At 45.3% G+C, this 23,216-nt stretch overlaps 1 protein-coding gene across 5 annotated transcripts in view; it reads right to left on the bottom strand.

Moving 5' to 3' along the window:
- Positions 1-2,642: 2,642 nt before the first annotated feature.
- Positions 2,643-23,216, bottom strand: part of LOC125725519 (disks large-associated protein 4-like) — a 126,213-nt gene continuing 105,639 nt past the window's right edge. For 4 of the 5 annotated variants that reach the window (XM_049002484.1, XM_049002486.1, XM_049002487.1 and 1 more), the window contains 6 exons: positions 7,492-7,865; positions 7,319-7,407; positions 6,176-6,624; positions 5,777-5,868; positions 5,213-5,365; positions 2,643-4,425 (listed from right to left, as the gene is read on the bottom strand). In XM_049002484.1, the coding sequence (XP_048858441.1) occupies positions 4,207-4,425; positions 5,213-5,365; positions 5,777-5,868; positions 6,176-6,624; positions 7,319-7,407; positions 7,492-7,865 (1,376 nt within the window). In that variant the 3' untranslated portion in view covers positions 2,643-4,206. The remainder of the gene's footprint in view (positions 4,426-5,212; positions 5,366-5,776; positions 5,869-6,175; positions 6,625-7,318; positions 7,408-7,491; positions 7,866-23,216) is intronic. The other variant, XR_007387519.1, reaches the window with a different exon arrangement.

The raw sequence follows: 23,216 nt of genomic DNA, 5'->3' as shown, positions 1-23,216 counted from the left end.
AGAATTTTTGTGTGCCCTCGAACTGTTGGTTGTTAGCACAATGCTCTATCAACTGTACAACATGTCTGCAAAGGTTCAAAGATTTGTCCAGTTCTTTGAGTTATCACACTAACAGGATTAAATGTCTGAAAGTAAACCCCCTCCCTTTTTTTTTTTTAATCATCGCTGCTTGATCACTTCCAGTTTGTCATTCCTAAACTGTACCTGCAAAGTTAAAAAGGGATTCATACAATCGAGTTCCCGTATTCACAAGACCAAGTGTCTTCTACAGCTGCCACATAACACTGGTACTTTAACGGCATTTTGTCTGAAAATGAAACCACGTGTAGATCTTCATCCATATGATGTGTTTGTGAAGCAGTAATAGGACTCGGGTACGTTTTGACTTCACATTCAGTGTCAGACGGCATCCGTTTTCACCCTTCCCTTTGCTGCCACTCAACAGCATCACCTCAGTTTGTGACGATCGATGTCAAAATTTAATCAGTTAAATTCTGCCCCTCCCCCAATATGCCTCAGCAAAGTTAGAAAAAGATCAGTCAAATGGTTTTTGAGTTATTGGCTCACATACCAAAAAGTGTCTGTAGTGGCCTGATGCTAAAACCACAGGTATTCACCAAAGGCCAGGGAATACAAGAGATGAAGAGACTGTAACCAAGAGTGCTTCTAGCTTAAGTGGAGAGAGGCAGCTGACCCTGGCTCGCGCAGATAACAGAGACAGGCCCAAGACACATGCTTCAGAGTACATGAATTTGTAACCCAAAAGGGTACTACTGTACTGCCATTTAACAAATGGATGAACCAGCACTGTAAATGTTTATGTTTAATAATAGGCCCATAAATGTAAAATTTAAGAGCTGCGGGGACCTGCTACAATACATCCTGGATTATTTCCAGGATGGCATTCCTGTGAATTAAAAAAGACAAATAGCACTAGGTGACCGAAAAGGGCCGACGTGAAAGGGACAGGCTCCGGGTGGGGCAGTTATACATGTCAGATGGAATGCAAACATGGAGTCATGCATGGCTGTGTGGTCTCTGGATGGAAAATCAGAAGAAAACATTTCTAAGGGAAATGGACCACACCAGAGGGAAGCACTTCTGTGCAGTGATTCCTTCAGCTCGTGGCCAAAATTTACAGTCATGGCATTTACTGGGTAAACTGTGACCCAGAGGAAGGCCCATTCAGTATCTGCACTGGTGCTGTAAAATTGCTGGAAACAATTAGCTTCCCCTGGTATGCTACCTTCCTAATAGACTTTGGCAACACAATGATGTTTCAGTTGGGGGGGAAAAGACAGACACAAAAGCAAATGGCTCGGCAGAACTGCACATTAAAACATAAACCGGATTTATTTGGGTGATTTTAGGAAAACTATATATACACATATTGTAAAACCCAGACTGCAGAGTGTATGTGTGTGAGAACATACTGTGACAACACATCAAAGAATGCAACCCAGGGTAATTTAGACGCCACTATCAATGAAGCAGATGTGGCGAGAATCAAATCGCGTGTCTACAAAAACCAGGCATGCTGCGCTTGCAACTGAGGGATGCCTAAATATGAAATTTTACAGCACAGGTTCCAAAGTTAGATGATTATACCCCCTAAAGAGACCCTAAAAATAATTTAAAAAAAATCAGAACTATTAGCTATATCTCCTCTTTTTCTTGGCTAAACCATATAACTGCTGCAATACCTGATCACATTCAAAAGAAAAACCGACGTGTTATGTAGAGACAAAGCCACCTGACAGCGTTGAAATTTAAATTCATCTGCAAAGTCACCACCAGAGGGAGCCAACTTCATTCCAAATCTTATCACATCGGCAATGCGCCAATTAGGATAAACCTACAACGCCGTTTCTAAAACGCAGAAACACAATATAAAAATGACGGACTTTATGAAGACATTATAAACACACAGGGATAGTTTTCATGTCGATGTAGCCGTTTTCCAGATGAATCCTAGCATAGCGTAACTGCTTTTCCGAGGAGCCGCTACAAAAATATTTGCACATGACTTGCCAGTGGAAACGATTGAGTGGCTGCGTCATGCATTTTCGTGGCCAAGTCCAGGGGATCACTGGAAGTTACACATAAACACGCGCACAGCTGGAGGAATGTCAGAACCTTCTAGGCTAGTGGAAGCTTTGGACAGTGGAATGTCTGGCCAACGTTGAAATTTATGCACAGACACTTGATACTGATGTTCACTTCATCCTTGGGTGTCTGTCAGGTAGTATGATGTGTAGTTCTGGCTGCATATCCACTACTTTGAGGGCTTGGGCATGTCTTCTGTACTCTGGTCCTGGATGATCACAGTATGTCCTAATTTACAACGGTAATAACTCCCTCGACTAGGGGAGGAGGCTCAACCGGTAGATCCAGTGCCGGTTAGGCGGTTAGGTTGACCGCGCCATTGCTGAACAACCGTACACATGGTGTACAATGGGTCCAGGGGTCTCTGATTCCACAAGATACACGGGTCCCTACCAGCTCCTGCTACACAGCCTGCTAACAAACCATACTGCATGGATATTACGTGAGGACAACCTGTTCTGATCACCGAGGACAAAACGTTAAGTCTCACTCACACACAGACAGCTTCTGAAACATAAAAAAAAAAAATGCATCAATTACAGAAAAAAAAAATTCATTTATTGGTCCATATTCTGGTACTCGCACCCAAATCTATCCTAGTTGTCCCATTCTTTTCTGGTGATTAAAACCGAGAGGAATGAATGGCACGTGGTACACACACAGACACTACTGTGGCCTGTGAAAATGACCAAGAGTCCGGGGCATACGTGAATGAACTGCCTTGTTGCTGATGCACTGGAACTGTCTGGAACATGGGTGGCCTTGTATAACCAGGGATCAACATAGGCAGTGCTGGGAGACGCACTCCTGGTTGACATTTTCGAAAGTAGACAAACATAAGCATCTTCCACAGTTGCAATGCATCTACATTTGTTTCCAGCTGGAAACGCATCTAGTGCAACAATGGGAACGTGGCAAACTTTCAATCAGAAAATCATTGGCCAGACCCTAGCATAGCTGTAATGGAAGTGATTTTAATGAGGGCGGAGTTTGCGATGCACGTATGATAGGGACGGGCACATCACGAAACAAACTAAACGTATCCCAATGGGTTGTGGCTGTGAAGGAGCCACATCTCTCTGAAGAGCTGAAGGACACGGGATGTGAAAATGAAGAGTGTGGCGCCATTCCTGCAACTGTGACAGCAGAGTGGGATGAATACAGCAAAACAAGATGCAAAAATGATAAAGACTGTGCTGAAAGGATGTGAGAAGCTAGAAGCTTGATTGGGTGAATTAAAAAAGGATCACAGCGGTTTTCCTCCTTCTGCCATCCTACAGCTGTCAGTTTGGATGTACATACAATAATACAGCGTGTTGCAGTGTTTGTTTTGGCCCATTTGATTGGTTCTACAGCTTCTTAAATCCTTCCACATACTGACAAGGTCCATCAGATGGGGTCTCTGATTGGTCCTACAGCTCTGTCAGTCTGAAATAAAAAAAAAAAAAAAGATTTTTCCTGCATACAGATAAGTAATGTCACACTATATATTCCCTCCCCCAGTCTGATCTGCAATTGGTCCTACTGTTCTGTCGGTCTGCTTTACACCCTCCCCTGTAGCAGAGGCACCCGGAAGCTGGCAGGTACTGCTTACAGGAAGACAAAGATCATAGCTGAGCATAGGCCATATTGTGTGTGTGTGTGTGTGTGTGTATGAGGATGCACACATTCTATTGTAAAGGGATGCGTGGGGTGGCATTCAACTGCCATCTGTGTGGCAGTAGTGTGTGTGTGTGTGTGTGTGGGGGGGGGGGTGTTGCAGCTGGAAAGAGGAACGTCAACATCCATGTGGGAGGAGAGCCCCTATGCAAGATATTATGATATTTAAGACCGTCTGATATAGATTAGAAGATAACAATATAACATTATCGTCATCAATAATAATAATAATAATAATAATAATATCAAAGTCTTGAGGTTTTTTTTTTTCTTCGTGGCAACCAAGTAAAAGGAGTTTATTTACACATTTTGTTTTTTGTGCACGTATTTCCCAGAAGTGATTTCAATTTCCCGTTCTGTGCCGCCAGGGACCGGCCCTACCCCCCGTGTCCTCGGCGAGGCGGTGGACCTGGGCCTGGACCCGGGCCTCCCCGCCGCTCCTCAGAGCCGTGTCTGGGCCTCGGGGACGTAGATCTCGATACTGTCCGCGCTCTCCGTGGCTGAGTTCTGCCTGCCCGAGGCTGCCCGCTTGGCCGCCATCAACCTCTTGCGGGCCTCCTGCCGCTGCTTGTCTGCGGCGTCCGTGGCCTTCTCCTTCGCCGTTGCCGGCCTGGCCTTCACCGGCTTCTTTGGCACGGGGGGTGGCTGCTTCTTGTCCTCCTGTAAGAGGACAAGGGAGGACATAGAGAGAGCAGGAAATGATGAAAAACAGCTAGAATGCGAAGGCAACTCAACACTACAATTCCTATTTGGATTTCACAAAAAATACATGATATCTTTACTACGTTTTAAACCTGAGAGGATTACATTAACATAACATGAATCCGGTAGTGTTGATACATAAACAAAACGGCATTTTTCCTAACTTTGATATAAAAGGATAAAATGCAACTCAAATAGGGTAGTGGTACATCTGATGTTCCTTGTACCTTTTAATCCTGAACATGCTTAATTGACCAGCACACACTAATAGGAGATGGAGGTATTAATTATTGTTCTAAATCACTGAACTTAGGGACCAAGAGAAAACACTCAAATCACACGAGCCCTGCACATTGCTGACAAATATTCATGAATGTAAAACAGCATTCATATTAAAAGGTTAAAAACTGCCACTTAACACATGGCACTAAAATGAAAAGGAGTCTGTTTTTTATTCATTACTACAGTTCATTGATGTCACATGGTTGTAGCAGTGGAAATATCCTGCAGCACCAGACTGTAAGGATCTTGCCATAAACATGTTCTCTCAAACCCACTGCAGACATGCTTCCATCCTGACATTGCCACTGTGACTGAAGAGAGCATCGCTTTTCACTAAGGATGTAAATGACTGCAAAGGGCTATTACATGAGTGCAGGAATGTTCCTATTCAAGTTCACTAGGGCGGCGATAAAGGGCCCCCCCGACTGCAGTCACGAGGCCAAGCACCCCTTTAATGCAGTACCTTCTTGTCTGCAGAGTCAGCCGGCTGCCAGTCGTTGGACTTGAGGTGGTAGAGCTCGTCAAACTTCATGCTGATGTCCTCTATGGAGAGCTGCAGCAGGTCCCAGAACCCGGCTAGGTCCTGAGCAGTAGGCCGTGGGTTGGCGTTGACGTTCTGTCCGGGTCATAGAAAATATACAAGGCCGAAGTTCAAAATGGTGATAGTAAAAAAAAAATAAAAAGGTAAAATATGGTACCAAGTTACTGAGCATACAGAGCCCATCCCTTTCCTAGGAAGAATCAAATGCTTCTCAGAGGTCAGATGTTGTCTCAACACTAGAGGGAGCTCATACACCATTTCACTTCACATGAGATTCACATTAACATACAACTAGTGTTCTTGAAAGATAGCTAGATTAGTCAGACTAGGTCAGACATGACACACCCAATCGTTTTGTTCAGTAACCCTCTGGAAATCGACGTCGAGCCTGCTTCAGAACTGCCCTTTTTTTCTGCGAGGTCACCGGGTGACATGCTGGCTGTCTGCATGCTGTAGGGTCTCGGGGTGCCCAGAAGTCTTACTCACCAAGTTCTGCTGGCAGAGTCCTCGGAACTGCTGGAACTTCTGAGACATGAGTAGCTGGGCGCTGCCCACTGCGCTGCGGATCTTCCCCAAGACTGCGGAGGGAGAAAAGGGGGTCAGCCAAGGGGAGGAGGTGGGAAATTACCCCTGTAACTTCAGCTGTGCAGATCGCACAGGGGTATTAACCAAAGTCACAATCCTTAAATGTAGGGCAAGACCCTAGAAATCTTCTGGACTGGGAAGTGTGGAGCAAAGCTGATTGACTTTCATTCTGTCTACTGCCACCACTCCGAGCTGTAAAGGGGCTGAGAATGAGGCTGCCAGCCAGCCCACGAGGGGTGGAAAGCTGATGTGTTGAAGTGAGGGATGCAGAATGAAGACGGGCCACTCTGGGGTCCTTACCCTCCTCTGACAACTGGTGGTCTTTGGTCTCCTGCTCCATCTGCTGGCACCAGCCCTCCATGCGTGCCGTCTCCGCCTGCAGGAGCTTGAGGAACCAGTGGCCGTCACGGCGGCATGCAGGCACGTTGGGCTGCGGCGGCCCACCGGGGGAGCTGTTGTTCCCGCTCTCCAGCCACGGATCGGGCGGCGGTAACGAGGACGGGTCCAGTGCAGGGTCCAGCGACTCGGAGAAGGAAGTGGAACCGCTCTGCGTGGTGATGCGGCCGGACAACTGGCGCAGAGCCCCGCTTGCATCGCCGTCTGCGTCAGCCTGCTTGTGCCGACCCGGCGAGTCCGTGGACTGGCAGGCACTGTTCACCAGGTTCTTGATGGCGGGTTTGGGGACGATGATCTCCTGTGTATCTGAGTCTGTCTCTGGTTTGGAGGCCATGCTGCTGGACCGGCTGAGCCTATGGATGGATGGAGAGGGAATGCACACTAGACTGATGTTTCCCAACCCAGCGGACTGTCCGGCAGGGAGCTGGGAGGGAGCAAAAATATGGGCTCTCTGGGGTTCCCCCGAGGACTGGGTTGGGAAACACTGCACTAGAAATAGGACAGGATCAGCTAACCCTGCAGTTCCTGCTACCAAATGAGACTTGATCTAACAAGCTAACGAGGCCCAGATGCGGGCCGACGACTTCCTCTGTGAGCCACCTGCGGATTTTACAACCTCTGGATGACCTTGTCGTGAAACGGGCCATTTTCCAGCCCCTGGCGACTCGGCACGTGGCCCGCGGATGATAGAAAGGTCGTGTTACAACTGAGCACAAGGTCAGGCTCAAAGGGAGAGAAATCTGAAACTGGTTTGAGGGCAACAAGGGAAGGAGACGTGTAAATTTACATCTCCGAGAACCAATGCAAATAGGTTTGAGGGAAACAATGGACTCCTGCAAAACATAGCTGTAAAAAACAGGATGGATTTGACAACACCCCCCCCCCCCCACCACCACAAAACCTGGGACTGGCATTTGTGTTATATGGGTTACCTGCCAATACAGCAGAACACACCGATCTGTACATTTTGGGATGCAGGCAAAGCACAGGTGGGACTAACGAACACTAACAAATGTGCAAATAGAAATAAAAATATATTTTACTCACTGCCAACTATCCTCTACTTGTACTCCAATAGACTGGAACTTGCTTAATGGGGGGGTTTCCTCCCTCTGGGCTGGGAGGGCACAGTCCACCTGGCAACAGAGGAAACGTCACCACGGAAACGTGGAGGCGCATGCGAGCAGTCAGATGGGTCAGCATGATAAACGCGAACCTACCTGTATGCCGATTGATGAGAGCTTCCGTCTAGGCACGGGGTTGGCTCGGGGTTCGTCAACTGTCAAGGCGACATGCTTGGGCTCCTCGGGGGGGCTGCGGAGTGAACGGGCGTCGCGGCAGGAGGCGAGCGGGAGCTGCACTTGGGCGCCTTTGGGCGCGCCGCCGGCTCGCGTGCCGCTGCTCAGACTGTCCGAGGAGTTGCTCCGACCCGACTGGCTGTTCGCTTCACTCTTGTGGTCCTGGCTGTCCAGGTAGGTGTCCTGGGCTGACTCGGTGCTGCTCTGCACCGTCACTGAGACGAAGGGCTTGGAGGTGGTGCGTGGAGGGACTGGGGGCGGGGCTGCCTTCTTACAAGTGGTTATACATGTGGACACTGCGGAAAAACACATGGGAGAGGGGTGTTAGCGCAGCCAAGGAGATGACTGACTGCAAACCTGCTTGGCCCACCTGCTACAGTTAAATAGTGATATAGTGTAAATTGCATCATAGACAAATTCATAGGAAATGTTGACTTGGTCAAAAATACCAATAGGATATTGTGTGTGTGTGTTTCACACACACACACCACTTTAGAACTGTTGCACACATACTTTAAAAGATTCCCCATGTCACCATAAAACTGAGCAGGGGTAACAAAAGCTTGCTGTACATGTAAACAATAGGTTTTACATTCACAGGACTCCACCCAACCCATAATGGGAGGCTTAGATCATCTGTCCACTACTGCAAGCTTCAAGACAAGCATGCCCGTTTCAGTGGCCCAATTCCTGAGCGTGCATTAACCAATAGGGAGAGGGTGTGTCGAGTTGTGGGTGTGGCCCGGAAGGGCAGGGACAGGCCGTAAGAAAGCATCTCCAAGAAATGCAAGGGTTAGGAGGCGTCTTGCATAACTTTACGCTTGTTTCAATCTTTTTTTGTATTCTGAACAATTACTGCTACAGTTTGACCTGCGTATCAAACTCTGAACAGGTGCCCACTAGAAGGGCATAGCCTCTCTCAGATTAACTTCCTGCATAGACTTCACAGCGGCAGGTTGCCTACCAACACAGCGCAGCCAGGTTCCCTTTTATCCACAGATCTACTGGTGGGAGGAGCACACCTCCTGTGTTAGTGCTCAATTGTCAATGAGAGAGCTGGAGCTTCTCCGACACACAATGCCGAGTCCCCGAGGGCACCCAGGGAAATGCCCAAACGGGACTAGCCAGGTTCTCCAGTGAAGCAAAGTGCTGCCGATGACAGACTTTTGCCGGCGGCGGCAAAACAGCTGTGGACAGGCGGACAACGGGGTTCAGACGCCGAGTTCATTGTGGGGTCCGTACTCGAGACGTACTCCATTAGCCATTAACTTTTGATTTCTGTCATCTTTATTTATGAAGAGACACACGACTGAGCCGGCACCCGAAACCCAGATTCAGTGACAAGGGTGTGGAACTGTCCAGAAACACGATGCCATGCACATGTTATGGTGGCAGGTCTCAAATCATGCCCCATTTCACACCCTTTCCTGCGGGACAGTCAAGGAGCTTGTTGAATTTCGCCGCGCTCTCCATGTGGCTTTCATTTGATCGTTGTTTTTTGCCCTGCCAAGTCTGCACAAGCTTTAAGGGATGCTGCTTGGGGACAAGGGCCAGAAGGAAATTAACAAGGCGTTACAGTAGGCTGGACAGCGTGTGGCAGACACCACCACGGGACCAGGCCAAAAATAGTAGGCCTACACATGGAATCATTTCTGCTTCACTAACACACAGTCCATTAGAACAGGATTCTCTACTGCCTAAAAAATCTATATAGAATATATCAAAAAATGTGCCCATTGTCCGTTTCATCTCCACTAAGTTCTTTCACATACAATCCATCCAAGCTGCTGTAATTTACGCAACTAAACATCCATCTATAGGGCCACACCTTATGTTTCGTGCAATACATTCATTAGATTGTCTTAGATAAGCCAATAAGAGATCTGAAAATACCTTGACCTACACAACATAATACTTAGTGGAGGATAAAGAGCATGACGGTGACACAGAGGGAATGTCAGGACGTGTGTAACAGCACAACGTAATATAATCTTCTCTGGCATTGTTTGTATATTAGATTCCGTTTATTTTTCACATTGCATGTCTACCCCCGGGACAACATTCAATCAGGGTGGGGCAGTTTTAACTTCCCCACAAGCCTTGACAAAGTTCCCACATCAAGCAATAAAGGCACGGTTAGCCCACAGTTACTTAGCATGCCAGAGGGTGGTAAAGCCATGGGCAGTGGGTGCCACGAGGGACAACCCGATAGGACGAGCGGCAACATTGGGCCCCTCAGAGGGGCCCAATCTGCTTCTGATGTTCGCCCACTCCAAAGAACATTTTTTACTATGCAAATTGTACAAAATAAGGAATATTTCATTATCTCACACCATCAGCGAGACTTCTTGACTATGATATTTCGTCAGGTCTTCATCTGCACTTATTTAATCTGACTGGTCAACCGTGTTGAAAAATCAACAGCGTTCCCACTAAACCCCATGGTCTACTGCGAGCGTGTCGGACCTATAGACAGAGTGGAGCCTGATGTGTGCATTGAGCTGGATCGTGCTTCTGGGAACAAGGCTGGCCGAAGACAAAAAGCAGCCACTCGCTCAGAATGTGGCGGATTCACAAACAGCCTCAACAGATGCAACACACTTGAGAAGAGAAGCTGCTGCGTGGCTGCATCTCAACCGTCCAACATCACATAGAGGTCATCTGCATGAACCATAACAACACCCCCACAACATGCCACTGGTTGACAATTCACTGTCACTACAAACAGTGGTGACCACGACTTAGTACACACAGATTACAGCCAGGCACACAAGACTCAGGCAAACAAAACAATGACCAATTCAAGGACCGACACACTTGTAGGCCTGTCACGATAAATTTTGCTGGACGATTAATTGTTCCAGGAATTATTGCGATAAACGATAACATTGCCGTCGTGAAACCATTTTCAACTGATGTAATAATAATGGCATATTAATGCAAGTCCACCCTTTCAACGATTAATAAACTTTAATTTCTTAAGAACACTGGAACTGGAAGACATTTTTAATATCCAAAATAAACAAAACAACCAAAAACAATAAATTAAATGGATTATGAAGTCTCTATAAACAAAATCACCCTTAAAATGTTAAACATTAGACTCAGACAGGGAAAACAGGCAAAACTGCCAGTTAGCACTTTTTGTTTACAAAGGTCCTAATTCACAAAACACTCCATATGAATAAAAGCAGGTGCCTCAACAGGCCGTATGCAAATCCATAGCTACTTTAGTCTGGCAAATTCCAAGCAAGAAATATAATTTATTGCATATAATCATATTCATATAATTTATTGCCACATTTTACTTTACCACTTATAGTGAACACGTCTGCCTGGGCGAAATTGATAATTATAATCGGATGATCATCATAACCGATTTTTAATTCTTCATGTCTCAGTCTAACGCCAGCCACAAAATTGAATGAATAAGACTCCCTTTCGTATCCATGGACAAGGCAAACATCTTAAAGCCCTTCTCTAATTTACTCTGTGCTTTGGAGAAGGATTTACAAAAGCGATGTACGTCGTTGATCATAAGTTTGGGCAAGTCCTGTAAACAGCATGTATAAACCAATGCCATTTTTCACAGACCGGAAATGAGCGAGCCGCATTTCCATGAACGCAGAAGCAGACGTGCAAAGAGCCCACTGACACGAGAGTTCACGCCTCATTACTAGTGATGTGTCGTTCGCGAACAAGACGGCTCTTTGAGCCGACTCTTTAGTGATCGATGGGAGCCGGCTCCTGTTCAAGAGCCGTTTTATTAATGTTTATAGAATTGTCCGGGTTTTTGAGCTGCCTATACATTAAGGACGACAGTGGCCGGAACACATTGTCTTCCGAAAAAGCCTGCTCACGAGACAGTGTCTTATTTTTAACAAGCTCAAATCAGGTCACGCTAATCAGCATCAGGTTAAACGAAGCGAGGGGCGGGTTTTTTTTAAAAAGAGCCGTTTAGGAGCCGAAAGAGCCGGCTCTTCTTGGTGAGCTGAGCCAAATGAGCCGGTTTGCTAAAAAGAGCCGATATTCCCATTTGGTAGAGAGAGACACGAGGAAAACAAACAAGTGTGCAAATGAAAATTATAGCCGCTGAAAAAAAAATTGACCTCATTTTAATTATCGTGCAATTAATTGATTTACCGTTTATCGCGACAGGCCTACACACTTGGGTTAGAGATTTTCGCGCCCTACACTACGACCTACAAAATGCACTCTCCCAGACAGACATGGAAATTCAACATGGAGTTTTGATCATGAGGCAAAGCAGTAGTGGTAGGCATTCAAGGTCAGACACCGTAGAGCTTAAACCCTCAACCTGAAAAAGGTTATTGTTCCCGCTAAATGCAGGAATTTGAGCTTCTTTCTCATCCTCTTAATGACCTTTTAGGTCCATGGACCCTCCTAATAGACCTTTATTATTCTGAGTGACACCCACAAAGAGCTCTTACAGTGTGGATTCTCAGAACAACGCAATTGTTTTGTTACCAGAAAAGCAGCTTCATTTGCTCCTAGACATGATATGCCCTGGTGCCCCTCATCAGCAGAAGGCCGGGCATCATAACAGAACTCTTTCCTGAAACCTGCCACCCCCACCAGCCAGGCACTGCTGGCAAGTTCTGCAAAACATCTCCTCTAGTAACAAATCCCTCGCAGGCAGAGGAGGCCATCATGACAACAGTCATCATCAGCCTTTAGTGACATCAGAGGTGTGCAAACCACACATGGCCACAGAACTCCCCCCCCCCCCAAAGCTAACCCCAGCTGCAATCTCTGCACTGATCTCAGGAAGCTTGTTAGACATGCCGTCACACCAGCTGTCGTGTGCACTGTAGGTCCACGTGGCTACAAAAAGCAGATAACAGTATGACAGACATAAAATAAACAAGAGTCAGTCAGGCACTTAATAAAAAAACATATCAATGCATGGTAGGTGTGACACCTCCATAAATAAGATAAAAAAAAAATGGATGCAGATCCAGAAAGTATCATGTAAACGGTCTCCCTAAACACACAGAGCTTAAACTACACAAAAACGCAAATTGGATCCATTAGCTGAGGGTGAAGAAGCACAGAACCCTTCAGAACTTTACAAACATCTATATCCATTATTCCTTGTTCATAACTGACCTTGGAATGGTTAGGGCCAATGATACCAGTAAATTATACAATAACTTAGGGGTAACATGTTGGCAAACCATTACGGGTGTTTTGACCATAGGGCAAGAGTTTTACAGGGTTACAATGGTGTGGTTTGATCCCACCAGCAGCATATGTGCCATTGACTGGATTACAAATGGTTTCTGCTGTGACCCATGGCAGCTACAAATTCTCATAATGACAAGAGGATGTCCAAACAGGCTAAATGAAGTGGGGAAAGAGTTTCCTTGGCAACAGCAGACTTAAAATCACACTGATGTCAATCAAAATAATCAGAAGAATGAGAAGGACATGAGAGAATGCGGCAAACACAGCATTCCTGGCCTTGCCGGAACCTCTTCTTGTAGTTGGCTCAAACCACATTACTGGAACGGTAAGCTCCGTCAACAGCCCTCTGGGTATCACACGAGGAAACAGCACACTGGGAAGGTGTAGAAGCGCGCACGCACGCGCGCACACGCACACGCACGCACGCACACACGCACACACACACACACACACACACACACACACACACACACACACACACACACACACACACACACACACACACACACACACACACACACACTTGCTGGAGCAGCTGTCAGACCTGGCAGCGAGCTCCAAGCTCACACCTTGTCATGGCTGAGGATGCACAAGCAGCAGCACCGAGCAAAGGAAACACGGGGGCAGCATGTAAGCCAAATAGAAGTTCACTCAATCAGTCCTGATCATTAAGGCGCAGAATGCAAAAGCGGACCAGAATTTCTCACTACAGCACCACGATACTATGGATAATTCCCATCCAGTAATAAAACACATCACACACTAACAATTTTACACAATCATGGCTTCCTTGAAAAATGTCAGCGGTGGTAAAAAAGCTAAATATGGATTATGGACTCAAGAGGAAGCAGTCTCTGAAAGCGGGGGTGTACATGACTGTACATAGCCAGCTTTCTGCAAGAGGATGGTGGGGGGGGGGGGGGGGGGGGGTAGTATTACTGGGTGTTTGTTCTGCTGACATGGATATTTATCAGGAATAAATTAGGAACATTTTAAGATAATGAGGCAGCTAATGAGCATTTGATTGAATGAAACTGGAAGCTCCACTTCCTTTTCAGGCTCCACCCAGCAGCTGTGCTATAGCCCCACATCCTGACACAGGCGTTTTGAGCCTCGGTCCAAAATGCAGTTGCTAAAATATTCCCCTTGGGTTGGTAAGCTGCTGCAGCATCACCATCACTAATGAGGTCCCCCTCACCCATTTAAGAGAACAATTGTTATGACACCACTGAGAGGAGCCAAAACAAAAGAAGGAGGAATGATTGCCTTAGTGGCACCAAAATGTGACTGGTATTTTTTATTCTGATCAAAGAAAGGACCGCAAAAATGAAAAAAGAGGAGCAAAAATTTTAAATAAATTTTAACTTGATAAAATGAGCGAGGTCTTGCAATACGAGTATTATGCATACGCTTTGCCTGCCGAGCGTCACATAATCACAACTGAGCCGATGGTTCTTTTCTCTCTCACTGCGGGATTGTGGGTAATCGTCTCCCATGCGGGTGTCTCAGTTGGTGTGCCTCACTCATAGTCAAAATTTAGCAGAAAAGCTCCACCCAAATAAGGGTGTATCAGTGCGAGTGATGAATCTGTTTAACGACAATGCAATGTCCACATTTCCGCGAAATCGAACAGGAGGCAAAACCGGCTGTCACTGGATAGGATCCTTGTTAAAGTCGCACAAAAAGAAAGATTCCAGTGAGCCAACAGATAGCAGTGATTCCGTTAGTTATAGTGAAAATCGTCCTACAAAATAACCCTCCTCTTCTCCTCTCTTTCGTCTGCCTCACGCCATCCATGATTCTTTTCAAAGTGCAGGCTAATTTCTTTTATGTATTTTTACTTTGTATTCATCATTTTCATAGGAATATTTTTGGGTTGTGGAACGAATCATCTGAGTTTCAATTATTTCTACTGGGAAAATTTGCTTTGATATACGAGTGCTTTGGATTACGAGCCAGTTTCCGTAGCGAATTATGCTCGCAATCCAGGATTTTACTGTACCAATAAATATTACTAGAGATGCACCAGTTGCAATTTTCTAGGCCGATTCCAATTTCCTTTTTTTTTTTTTGCAAGTGTGACTGGTCAATGCAGATTTTTGCCAATTCGGATTCTCTATTATTGACAGTGTTTTCGTTGTGGTTCCCCCACAGTTTACTTTGGCTTTACATGTATTACGAATTGCAAGCTCTGTGTCATCTTCACTCACAGTGAAGAACATCTACACATGCTAGCATTCGTTGAGTGTTCTCGTGGCCGTGAGGCTATTGCCTGTGCCGCTGTGTGTATGACGTGTGACACATGCGTAAAACAGACCGGCTTGGTTTTGAAAATACATGAGACTGACCAGCCAGTCTCTGGTCCGACTCGAGCACGTTGAAAATTGGCTGATTCTGGTCCGTGGGGCGATCAAGCAGTGCATCTCTAAATATCACATGGTCCAAAAAAAATTTTTTAAATAGTTATAACCACATTCTTAGGGGATATAAGGGATTTTTCTCTGTCTACTGAAGTATAAAGCATCATCTTGTGTTGTTCTCTGATGCACAGAAGGAATTTGTGGCACAGGAAATCTAACCTTCTGTCATGGCTACTTAATGAAGCAGACAACTCTAACCTAGTGGCCTGGAAAAGGGGACATCTGGGAAAGATGTTATGACTGCAAAGTATCTGTTTGTCCCATTTTTTTTTGTCCTACAGCAGTCCCTGTTGGGCAGTGAGACCTGTAGGACAAAACCAAGCAGGCACGGAGGAGAGTTCAGCACACATCATCAGTGATGACTCACATATCTGTTCAGAAGCAAAGGGTCTGATGTCCTATTAAGTGCCCTGTCAGGGTTCGTGTTTCAAACCTTTCACCGGTTGCTGAATAAGCCTCTCTTCCTCGGATTACCCACTTACTCCGAAGCTGGAAAGCTTACAAACACAGTGGCACATCCTTTGCCTACCAGCTGCATCACCAGGGCCCAAAAGGGACAGGATGTTACATTTCGGTAGGCCACCGGGTCACCACAGCATGCCAAACCAAGGCAGAAGCACAATTCAGCATTCATATTCCTGAAGCAGATAGTATCTTGCCTTGGTGGCTGTTGGCAGGACGGGGAGATAAAAGATTAATTCAAAGAATATGACTAAATTACATTTAAAATGAAATATGACATCACAGACCACTTGGTCTTGCTGCCTTACAAAGACCCAGTGTGTTTTGTATCCAATTACAATAAAATGCAATTCACTGAGAGCTGGCTGCAATTCTCCTGCCGTTTCATATTTACGACCCCAACTGGCGGAGGGGAACTGGGGTGGAGGTAATAAGTCTCACTCTGTTGAAAAGCTAGGTGGCATTTTATTAGAAAATAAGGGAACATACTACAACTGTAATTACCGCTGAAGGTGAATTATTACAGCGAAGATTAACCCTGACCTGAAGATATGTGGAGGGGCATTGACCAATAAGGCAACCGACAGGATCTCAGCGGGGAGGCCCTGACAGGGAAGTACCCGTTTGGCGTACGACATCCTACACATGGCACCATCCCCAGCAGCAAACATGGCCACGGAAGGAAGGGCCATAAAGGGCAGCAGAGATCACCCATCAGTGAAGGCTACACCCAAACCACGTGCCTCCCATAGGACAAAATTACCAGAGACAACAATCATGATCTAAGAAGACACATGCAGCTGATTAGCTGGCTACAACAGTGACTTTCAACCAACAGGTTCAACGTGTAAGCCACACTTTGAGTCACGAGAACACCATAGAAGCACACAGAACACCCCCCCCCCAACAGACCTGGTATGTAAGCAGAGTATCACAAGACAGGTTGCTATGGCAGTGACACTGGAAAGCCTGTCACTGAACTGCAGGTGAAGCCCAAGCAGGATAATGATTTCACGATCCCTACAGAACGAGCCGGGATGCATAGGAGACTAGCCACAGTGATTCGGATCCATTTCCACACAGCCCACATCAGCCGACAACAAATGACAGTAATGTTTACACATAACAGTGTTCCTTCCCTGTTTGGCTGAATGCTGTATCCTAAATATCACGCCTGAGAGAATAAGCTTTTAGGTAAATGCCTCCCATGTCATTTCTAATCTCTCTCTCACCCCCCAAGGAAAACCTAAAGATCAATAAGCCAGACGCAAAAATATTATATGCTCAATAGACCTATTCATCCATTTACACACATCAGTGAACCTCCTTGGCTACAGAACGAGTCCCTCCTGCAATCCGTTATTGACAGCTCAGAGGAACCTCTGGCTAGCCGGCCCCGCAAAGTATCAGGGTGGCCTCCTCAAAACAGCACCTGACCGACGGCCGAAAAATTCACCTAACACCCAGATATTAGAGGCGATTACAAGAGAAACCGGACCGCGAACCTGCCTGAGCTACGGCTCCCCATGAACTGAGCTGTCCACCTCTGCTCTAGGAGCCACGCAGAACAAAGCAGACGTTATAGACTAATCAGAACTCACTCCTCCCTTTCTCACACCCTCTGCAAGCCCCCGCAACGCTTCACACGGGTGGCTTAGATCTCCCATGGTCTTGCAAGCTCAGCCCTAACCTAAAGCCTCCCCCCGAGAGTCTCCCAGGACACACCCTCTGTTGCCAGGACAGGAGGCGCACATGCCTGAGTTGCCAAGGCGTTGCTTCGGCTGCAGCTCTGAATCGGAGTATAAAGGCCTCGAAAACGAAACGGTACGTATGTGACCTTACAAACTTTGCGGAGCTTAGATTAGCATATGTGACAGTCACCGCTGAACCAGCACACCGTCCACTAACAAAACCCAATGCACGCTGTCCCAACCCCAGCTCAGCATTAAGGGCAGTCAGAAAAGAATAGTCATAGATGGAAGATTTGGAAAGTATGATCACAACATGAATTCTCTCAAAGCATTTTTGGTGGGCACTAGAAGGAGGGAAATGAAAGCAGAACTATGAATTATGAGCCAAAACCCTGAATTATCAATTCCACCAAGAGGGGAGCAATATAGCGTAAATGTCAGGAAACAGCTTAATTATTAATAAGGAACATATGCACATAAAACAAGAACACCACTGAGGATTGATCACAAAGTACAACAAGACGAGACGAGGGGGTGAGGGGGAGGTGCAAAGCTAAAAATAGCCATCATTGCTTAATATTGTCATCACCCAAGACACGTTACTGGATAAATCTATACGCACAGACCATGACTTTCAAAAACCATGCGGTCAGCGTGTAAGGTACAATTGAACAGATCAGCTTATGTAAACTGTTCAATACCATGGTTGCGATAAAGCAAGAAAATATTACATGATAGCCAAACATGGAACTGAGGATTGGTGAGGAATCTCAGAGGATCACTCTACGGCAGCATCCTACCTGGGTTTCCCCAAGTGGCACTGTTAATACACAGGTTGCCTTCTTCTTAATTGCATATATTCCACAATCAATGCACAACTGTCAAAATGAATCTTTTCCCACTGACTGTGTAAATGAACAGACTATTTCATAAGACGACACCTAAATCTGGCCACAGCTTCGCTGCATGAACCTTAACGTGAGGCAGATAAGCCATCCAGGTACCACCAAGCACAGAGAATGGAAACTGAACTGACCAAGTTAACCACCCTGAAACATGTTAAACATACAATCAGTATCATACAGCTCTGTACAGCAAATAAAATTCTCAATGAAACCACTATGGGAATATGGGACATCTCAGGAACAGTGCCAAGTAGGCAGGAGGAAGAGCCGATTTAAAATCTGACCTCTCGGTTACCAGAAGATGCTAGCCAAACACAGGAAAAAGGTATTTTTCTAGGAATATACAGAATAATACATTTCAGTCATTTAATATATTCTCCTGTAAACACTGAGACATAGAGTTACTTATTCTATTCTGACTGGTATGTTATGGAAAAATAACCAAGAAACTAAACCCAAAGGATGAAAGGGAATAAACTACATATGATTAAAACCTCTGGTTGGTTGGTTGTTCTGGCACCATAGAACCCAAACAAAGTCAAAGTGAGAATATAAGGATTCACTAAATACAGAAAAAAACCATCTTAATAGGCAATATAAGCAAGAGGTTTAAATCTACTCACTTGACTAGACTATCAGAGTGCGACACACAAGGTGATAAAGGTTAGACAGAGTACCCTATAAAACCACGTAAATGCTAAAACGCCGGGTATCGTGACAAAAAACAAACAAAAAAAAAACAAAAGCAACTTCCTGGACAGAAGAAACGAAGGGGGTGGTTATCAAAGTTATCAGCAAGCAAAGCAAGCAGGTATAAAGTTATCAGCAAGCAAACAAGCTCTGCTGAAGACAAGGACATTACACACGATACACAGTGCCACCGCAAAAACAACGATTCATGGGAAATGTGAGCAGAGTTTCAGCAATCGGGGAGTTGCTGGGATGGTTTGTGCATGACTGCGGCGTGCCGATGTAATCATTTCCTACCTGAATTCGTAACGCACACGCGCTGGGCTACCTAATAAGGACCCAACTGAGAGTAAACGCGCCAGACAGCAAGAGAAAAGCCAACGACTGGTATTTTACAGCACGTTTAACAACTGACACGCCTGTGTTATACTGTTAACAGCCGTTAAGTCGGGACATTAAATGGGGGGCGAAATAAAATAGAGAACAAGACAGATGAGTCTCTATAAAAATACTACATACCATTAAAGTCCTCGAAACGGAGCTCTTTTTCTTCGAAATAAAGTGGAAGAGTCGCATTTGCCTGTTGCCGGTCGACACCGCATCCGGGGGGGGAAGGTGGAGAATTACGCCTAAACAACTCTTCAGACTGTTCTCTGAACCCAGCCGACCCGTACCGATATGAAGGCGGCAGTTTAACAGAACATATCACTGAGCTTTAGGACGGTCAAGAAACAGGAGACCGAACCCGGTTCGAAACGCCAGAACTGTGCAGAGGCCCGTTGGGAGGAGGAGGAGGCGTGGCGACGTGAAACAAGCTGGAGGGGCGCGGCGATATGAAAGGGCGTGGTTAAGGGAAAATGAACTTTGTCGAAGCTGGAGGGGGCGTGGCGATACGAAAGGGGCGTGGTCACGGGCAGGCAGCTCAGAGCGCCTCACTGCGGCTGTCAGCGCATGCTTAAAATTACACCACTTTTGCTACTACTGTCATCTCCTATTGGGGAAAAAGACCTGCAGTTTGACCGAGGCGTACGTAACGCTGTTCCTGAAAATGCCGGGTTTACTGACTCCTGTTTTATATAGCACCTGATCTGTTAAAAATTCAAAATGGAATTACTGAATTTATTCACCAGTGGGGTTAGCCGTCTAGCACGTGAACCTCCATTACAGCAGCATATATACGACTTCACCCTTTTCCTTCATGTTTTTTTGCAACTGCCAAGGTTAGGGAATTAAATCTCTCAGATGGCTGAGGTATTTAAAACCAGTTCCTGGTGTTCGCGATCCCGGACACATGGAGATTATGTTTCAATGATACGGGATCTTTTTACAATCTCTATGGCAGTCTTACTGTAAAAATGTGGCTGTTGTGACAATAGGCTTACAAAAAAAGCACATCTCCACCGCAGCCAGGAAGGGGAAAGCGAGTTGTCACGCTTCCTGACTACTTCAGTTATTTAATTACACAACTCTTAGTGTTTTTAAGTTTGAAGTATTACTCGCGTTGCATTTTATAACCAGAACGTAAAGCACGGGATAACAAAAGACAGGTAAGACAGGAGAAACATATGAAACGGCTGCTGATGAGACACGCCGTACCTGCGGGGACTCTCAAAAGCTAGGCAGGTATGTTCCACTTTCTCAGGTTAAACATTAACACAAATAAAATGAACGAGAAAACACAAAAGAAATCACTGCACATGCACCGTTAGTTCACTGGATTGTGAAGCTGGAAGGCAAGCATGGATGGAGACTTCACAAATGAAAGTCTAACCGAACTGGCAACCTGGTGAGCGAGAAGGAAGAACCGTAACCATTTTACACGACGCTCCTCGCACCGACCAGAACGAAATCCCAAAGCAACAACAGAAGTCACTCGGTCATTATGAGTCCCGGGAAATACAAGCAATAGAGTGCCATGGATTTACCAAATGCAGCATTTATCTCCTCCTCGTCTGATGATCGATGGCCGTATCTGCAACTCCAACATCTTCTACACTTCTAGAAACGTGCCTCTCTCCCCTCTTTTATTGACGTTCCAATTGTGCGCCGATCAGTTGCCCTTCTCGATCAGTTTTTTTTATATAATAATCATAAGCACTCTCTCCTACTCAATGCTCCACGTCGCGGAAAGAAAGAGGCCATTTGGAAACTCCTCCAATTGATCTGATTGGGCCGTACCTCAGAAAACCCGCCCAGCGACCACTATAATTGGAATATAGGTTCTTTCTATCACACCTGTAAGCATATTTCATTGGATAATATTTTTCGTAATCCCGCCTTAAAAGCTGACGTTGAACGTTAGGCACATATACCGGAATATGATTGGCTCATGTCGGCCCGTTCCTGCGTTCATTGGGCGCATCTCGTCTTTGTCTTTCCCTCTTTGTGAGGCAGCGCTCGACACCTTCAATGGAACCACCACCCAGTATCACTGCATTTCCACCCCGCCTAATTTGATAGTCGGCTTATTTCTCACGTCAAAGATTTAATCGGTATTTCAATGAGGATCTGTTTCCAGTGACAACATCCTTACTTGCATCTCACAAAAGTAGCGCTGCGTAAGAATAATATGTTCTGCGCAGAAAAACCGACAGAAGGTAGTTTAAGCTAACGGTAAATGATTACAGATAATAAATGGTCAAAATTAATAAATTCCCAAATTCCTTTATGTCTCAGGCTACGTCTGTTACAGTATTGCCCAACATGTTTTTGCCATTTTCAAATCAGTTATCTGGTCCTAGCTGGACAAGCATTATTTGGATAATTATTGTTTTTAGTTACATAACACATAAAAAGTAATATAGTAATTTTTATCTCTTTTCTGCATTTTAAGAGAATCATAGCACTCCTGCCACGGTCTTATCACCGACGGGATTGTGCTTGGTGGTCTGCTGCGCTTCACATTCTCCTTATTAAGGGAGGATTTTGTCATCGAAGTCAGATTGTAGATTTGTAGAAGCCAGAAACGCTCGAGTCCAATATATGTTTTAGTTTGATATTAAAATAAGCGCAAATTGCCAGTAAAACAGACTTAAAACCAGTTTTAGCAAATTATCTTATATAATTCTTACACAATATTTTTGTTTGTGCAGTTTATCCACCTTCCAAACTCCATTTATTATTATTATTATTATTATTATTATTATTATTATTATTATTATTATAAAATGTATTAAGGCAATTCTAAAGGTGAGCATCATGAAGAAAAACGCAGTTTGGTTTTCCTGGATACCTGGAAAACTTTTTCAAAGCAACACATTAAGCAAAACTTGTGTTGACTGATAAAAGAGTCCGTCACTCTGGATTTCACCATTGCTGCTCCAAGGAAAATTCTACTGATCGAAGAAATGTAATGCAGATTACTGATGTTTCTATCAAATAAGCTTTGTGTTTTATGTGTGTGTATTATGTTTATGTTACATTGTTATTCCCCACAATGTAATAAAAACCTGTTATTCTGATTTTGTTGGGACCATTTTCACGTCTCCACAAAAATCAAAAAACCAAGTCTCACATGTTGTTGGGTTACTTATGGTTAAGGTTGGGGCTTGGTGGGGGTTAAGGTCGTCATGTTGGGATTAGAGTTTTCCCCATAGAAATGAAGATATAATTACAAACCTGTTTGTGTGTGTGTGTGTGTGTGTGTGTGTGTGTGTGTGTGTCTGTGTCTGTGTCTGTGTGTGTGTGTGTGTGTGTGTGTGGGAACCAATTAGAACATATTAGAAAGTGCATAGGAGCCCAGCGTCTCCTGGGCTAACGTGACCTAGCAGCCCAATCACTGGTCTAACAGTCAGAAAAAGCTCCTTCAGCATTTGGGTAAAGTTCCCTAGAGGTTTCTCATTTTCCAGAAAAAAAAACGTTTAAAATGCTTCACTGGTCCAGCTACTGTAAAAAAAAAAAAAAATCAGGAAAAATTTTCCTTATCTAACTTCATCTGCAGTGCGCTGGACACTTCTTACGGGAGGTTTTCTTTGGCCTACATAGAAACTGCACAACTGGACAATTTTATTTTAGGAGAAAGTACCATTCCAAAAACGATAGCTGAGAAGATGTCTGCTGCCATGTGACCTAGTGGGAAAGGATACTAGGGATGTCAGTTCGCACAGAAGGAGACCCCTGGCTTCGGTCCAGCCCCCGCCTCCATGTGACTCTGCCGGCCTTGGAGCAGACGTTCCGTTTTGATGCCAGCAGAAATGAGAGCCCAAGGTATAACTACTGCCGCAAAGACCTGTTCTAGGTGCTCTGATGGAACATGGACAGGAAGTGCTGGC

Source organism: Brienomyrus brachyistius, unplaced genomic scaffold (genome assembly GCF_023856365.1).
Source record: "Brienomyrus brachyistius isolate T26 unplaced genomic scaffold, BBRACH_0.4 scaffold68, whole genome shotgun sequence".
Lineage (NCBI taxonomy): Eukaryota > Metazoa > Chordata > Actinopteri > Osteoglossiformes > Mormyridae > Brienomyrus > Brienomyrus brachyistius.
The sequence above is the reverse complement of the archived record's forward strand: the minus strand, read 5'-3'. Positions and strand labels throughout refer to the sequence as shown.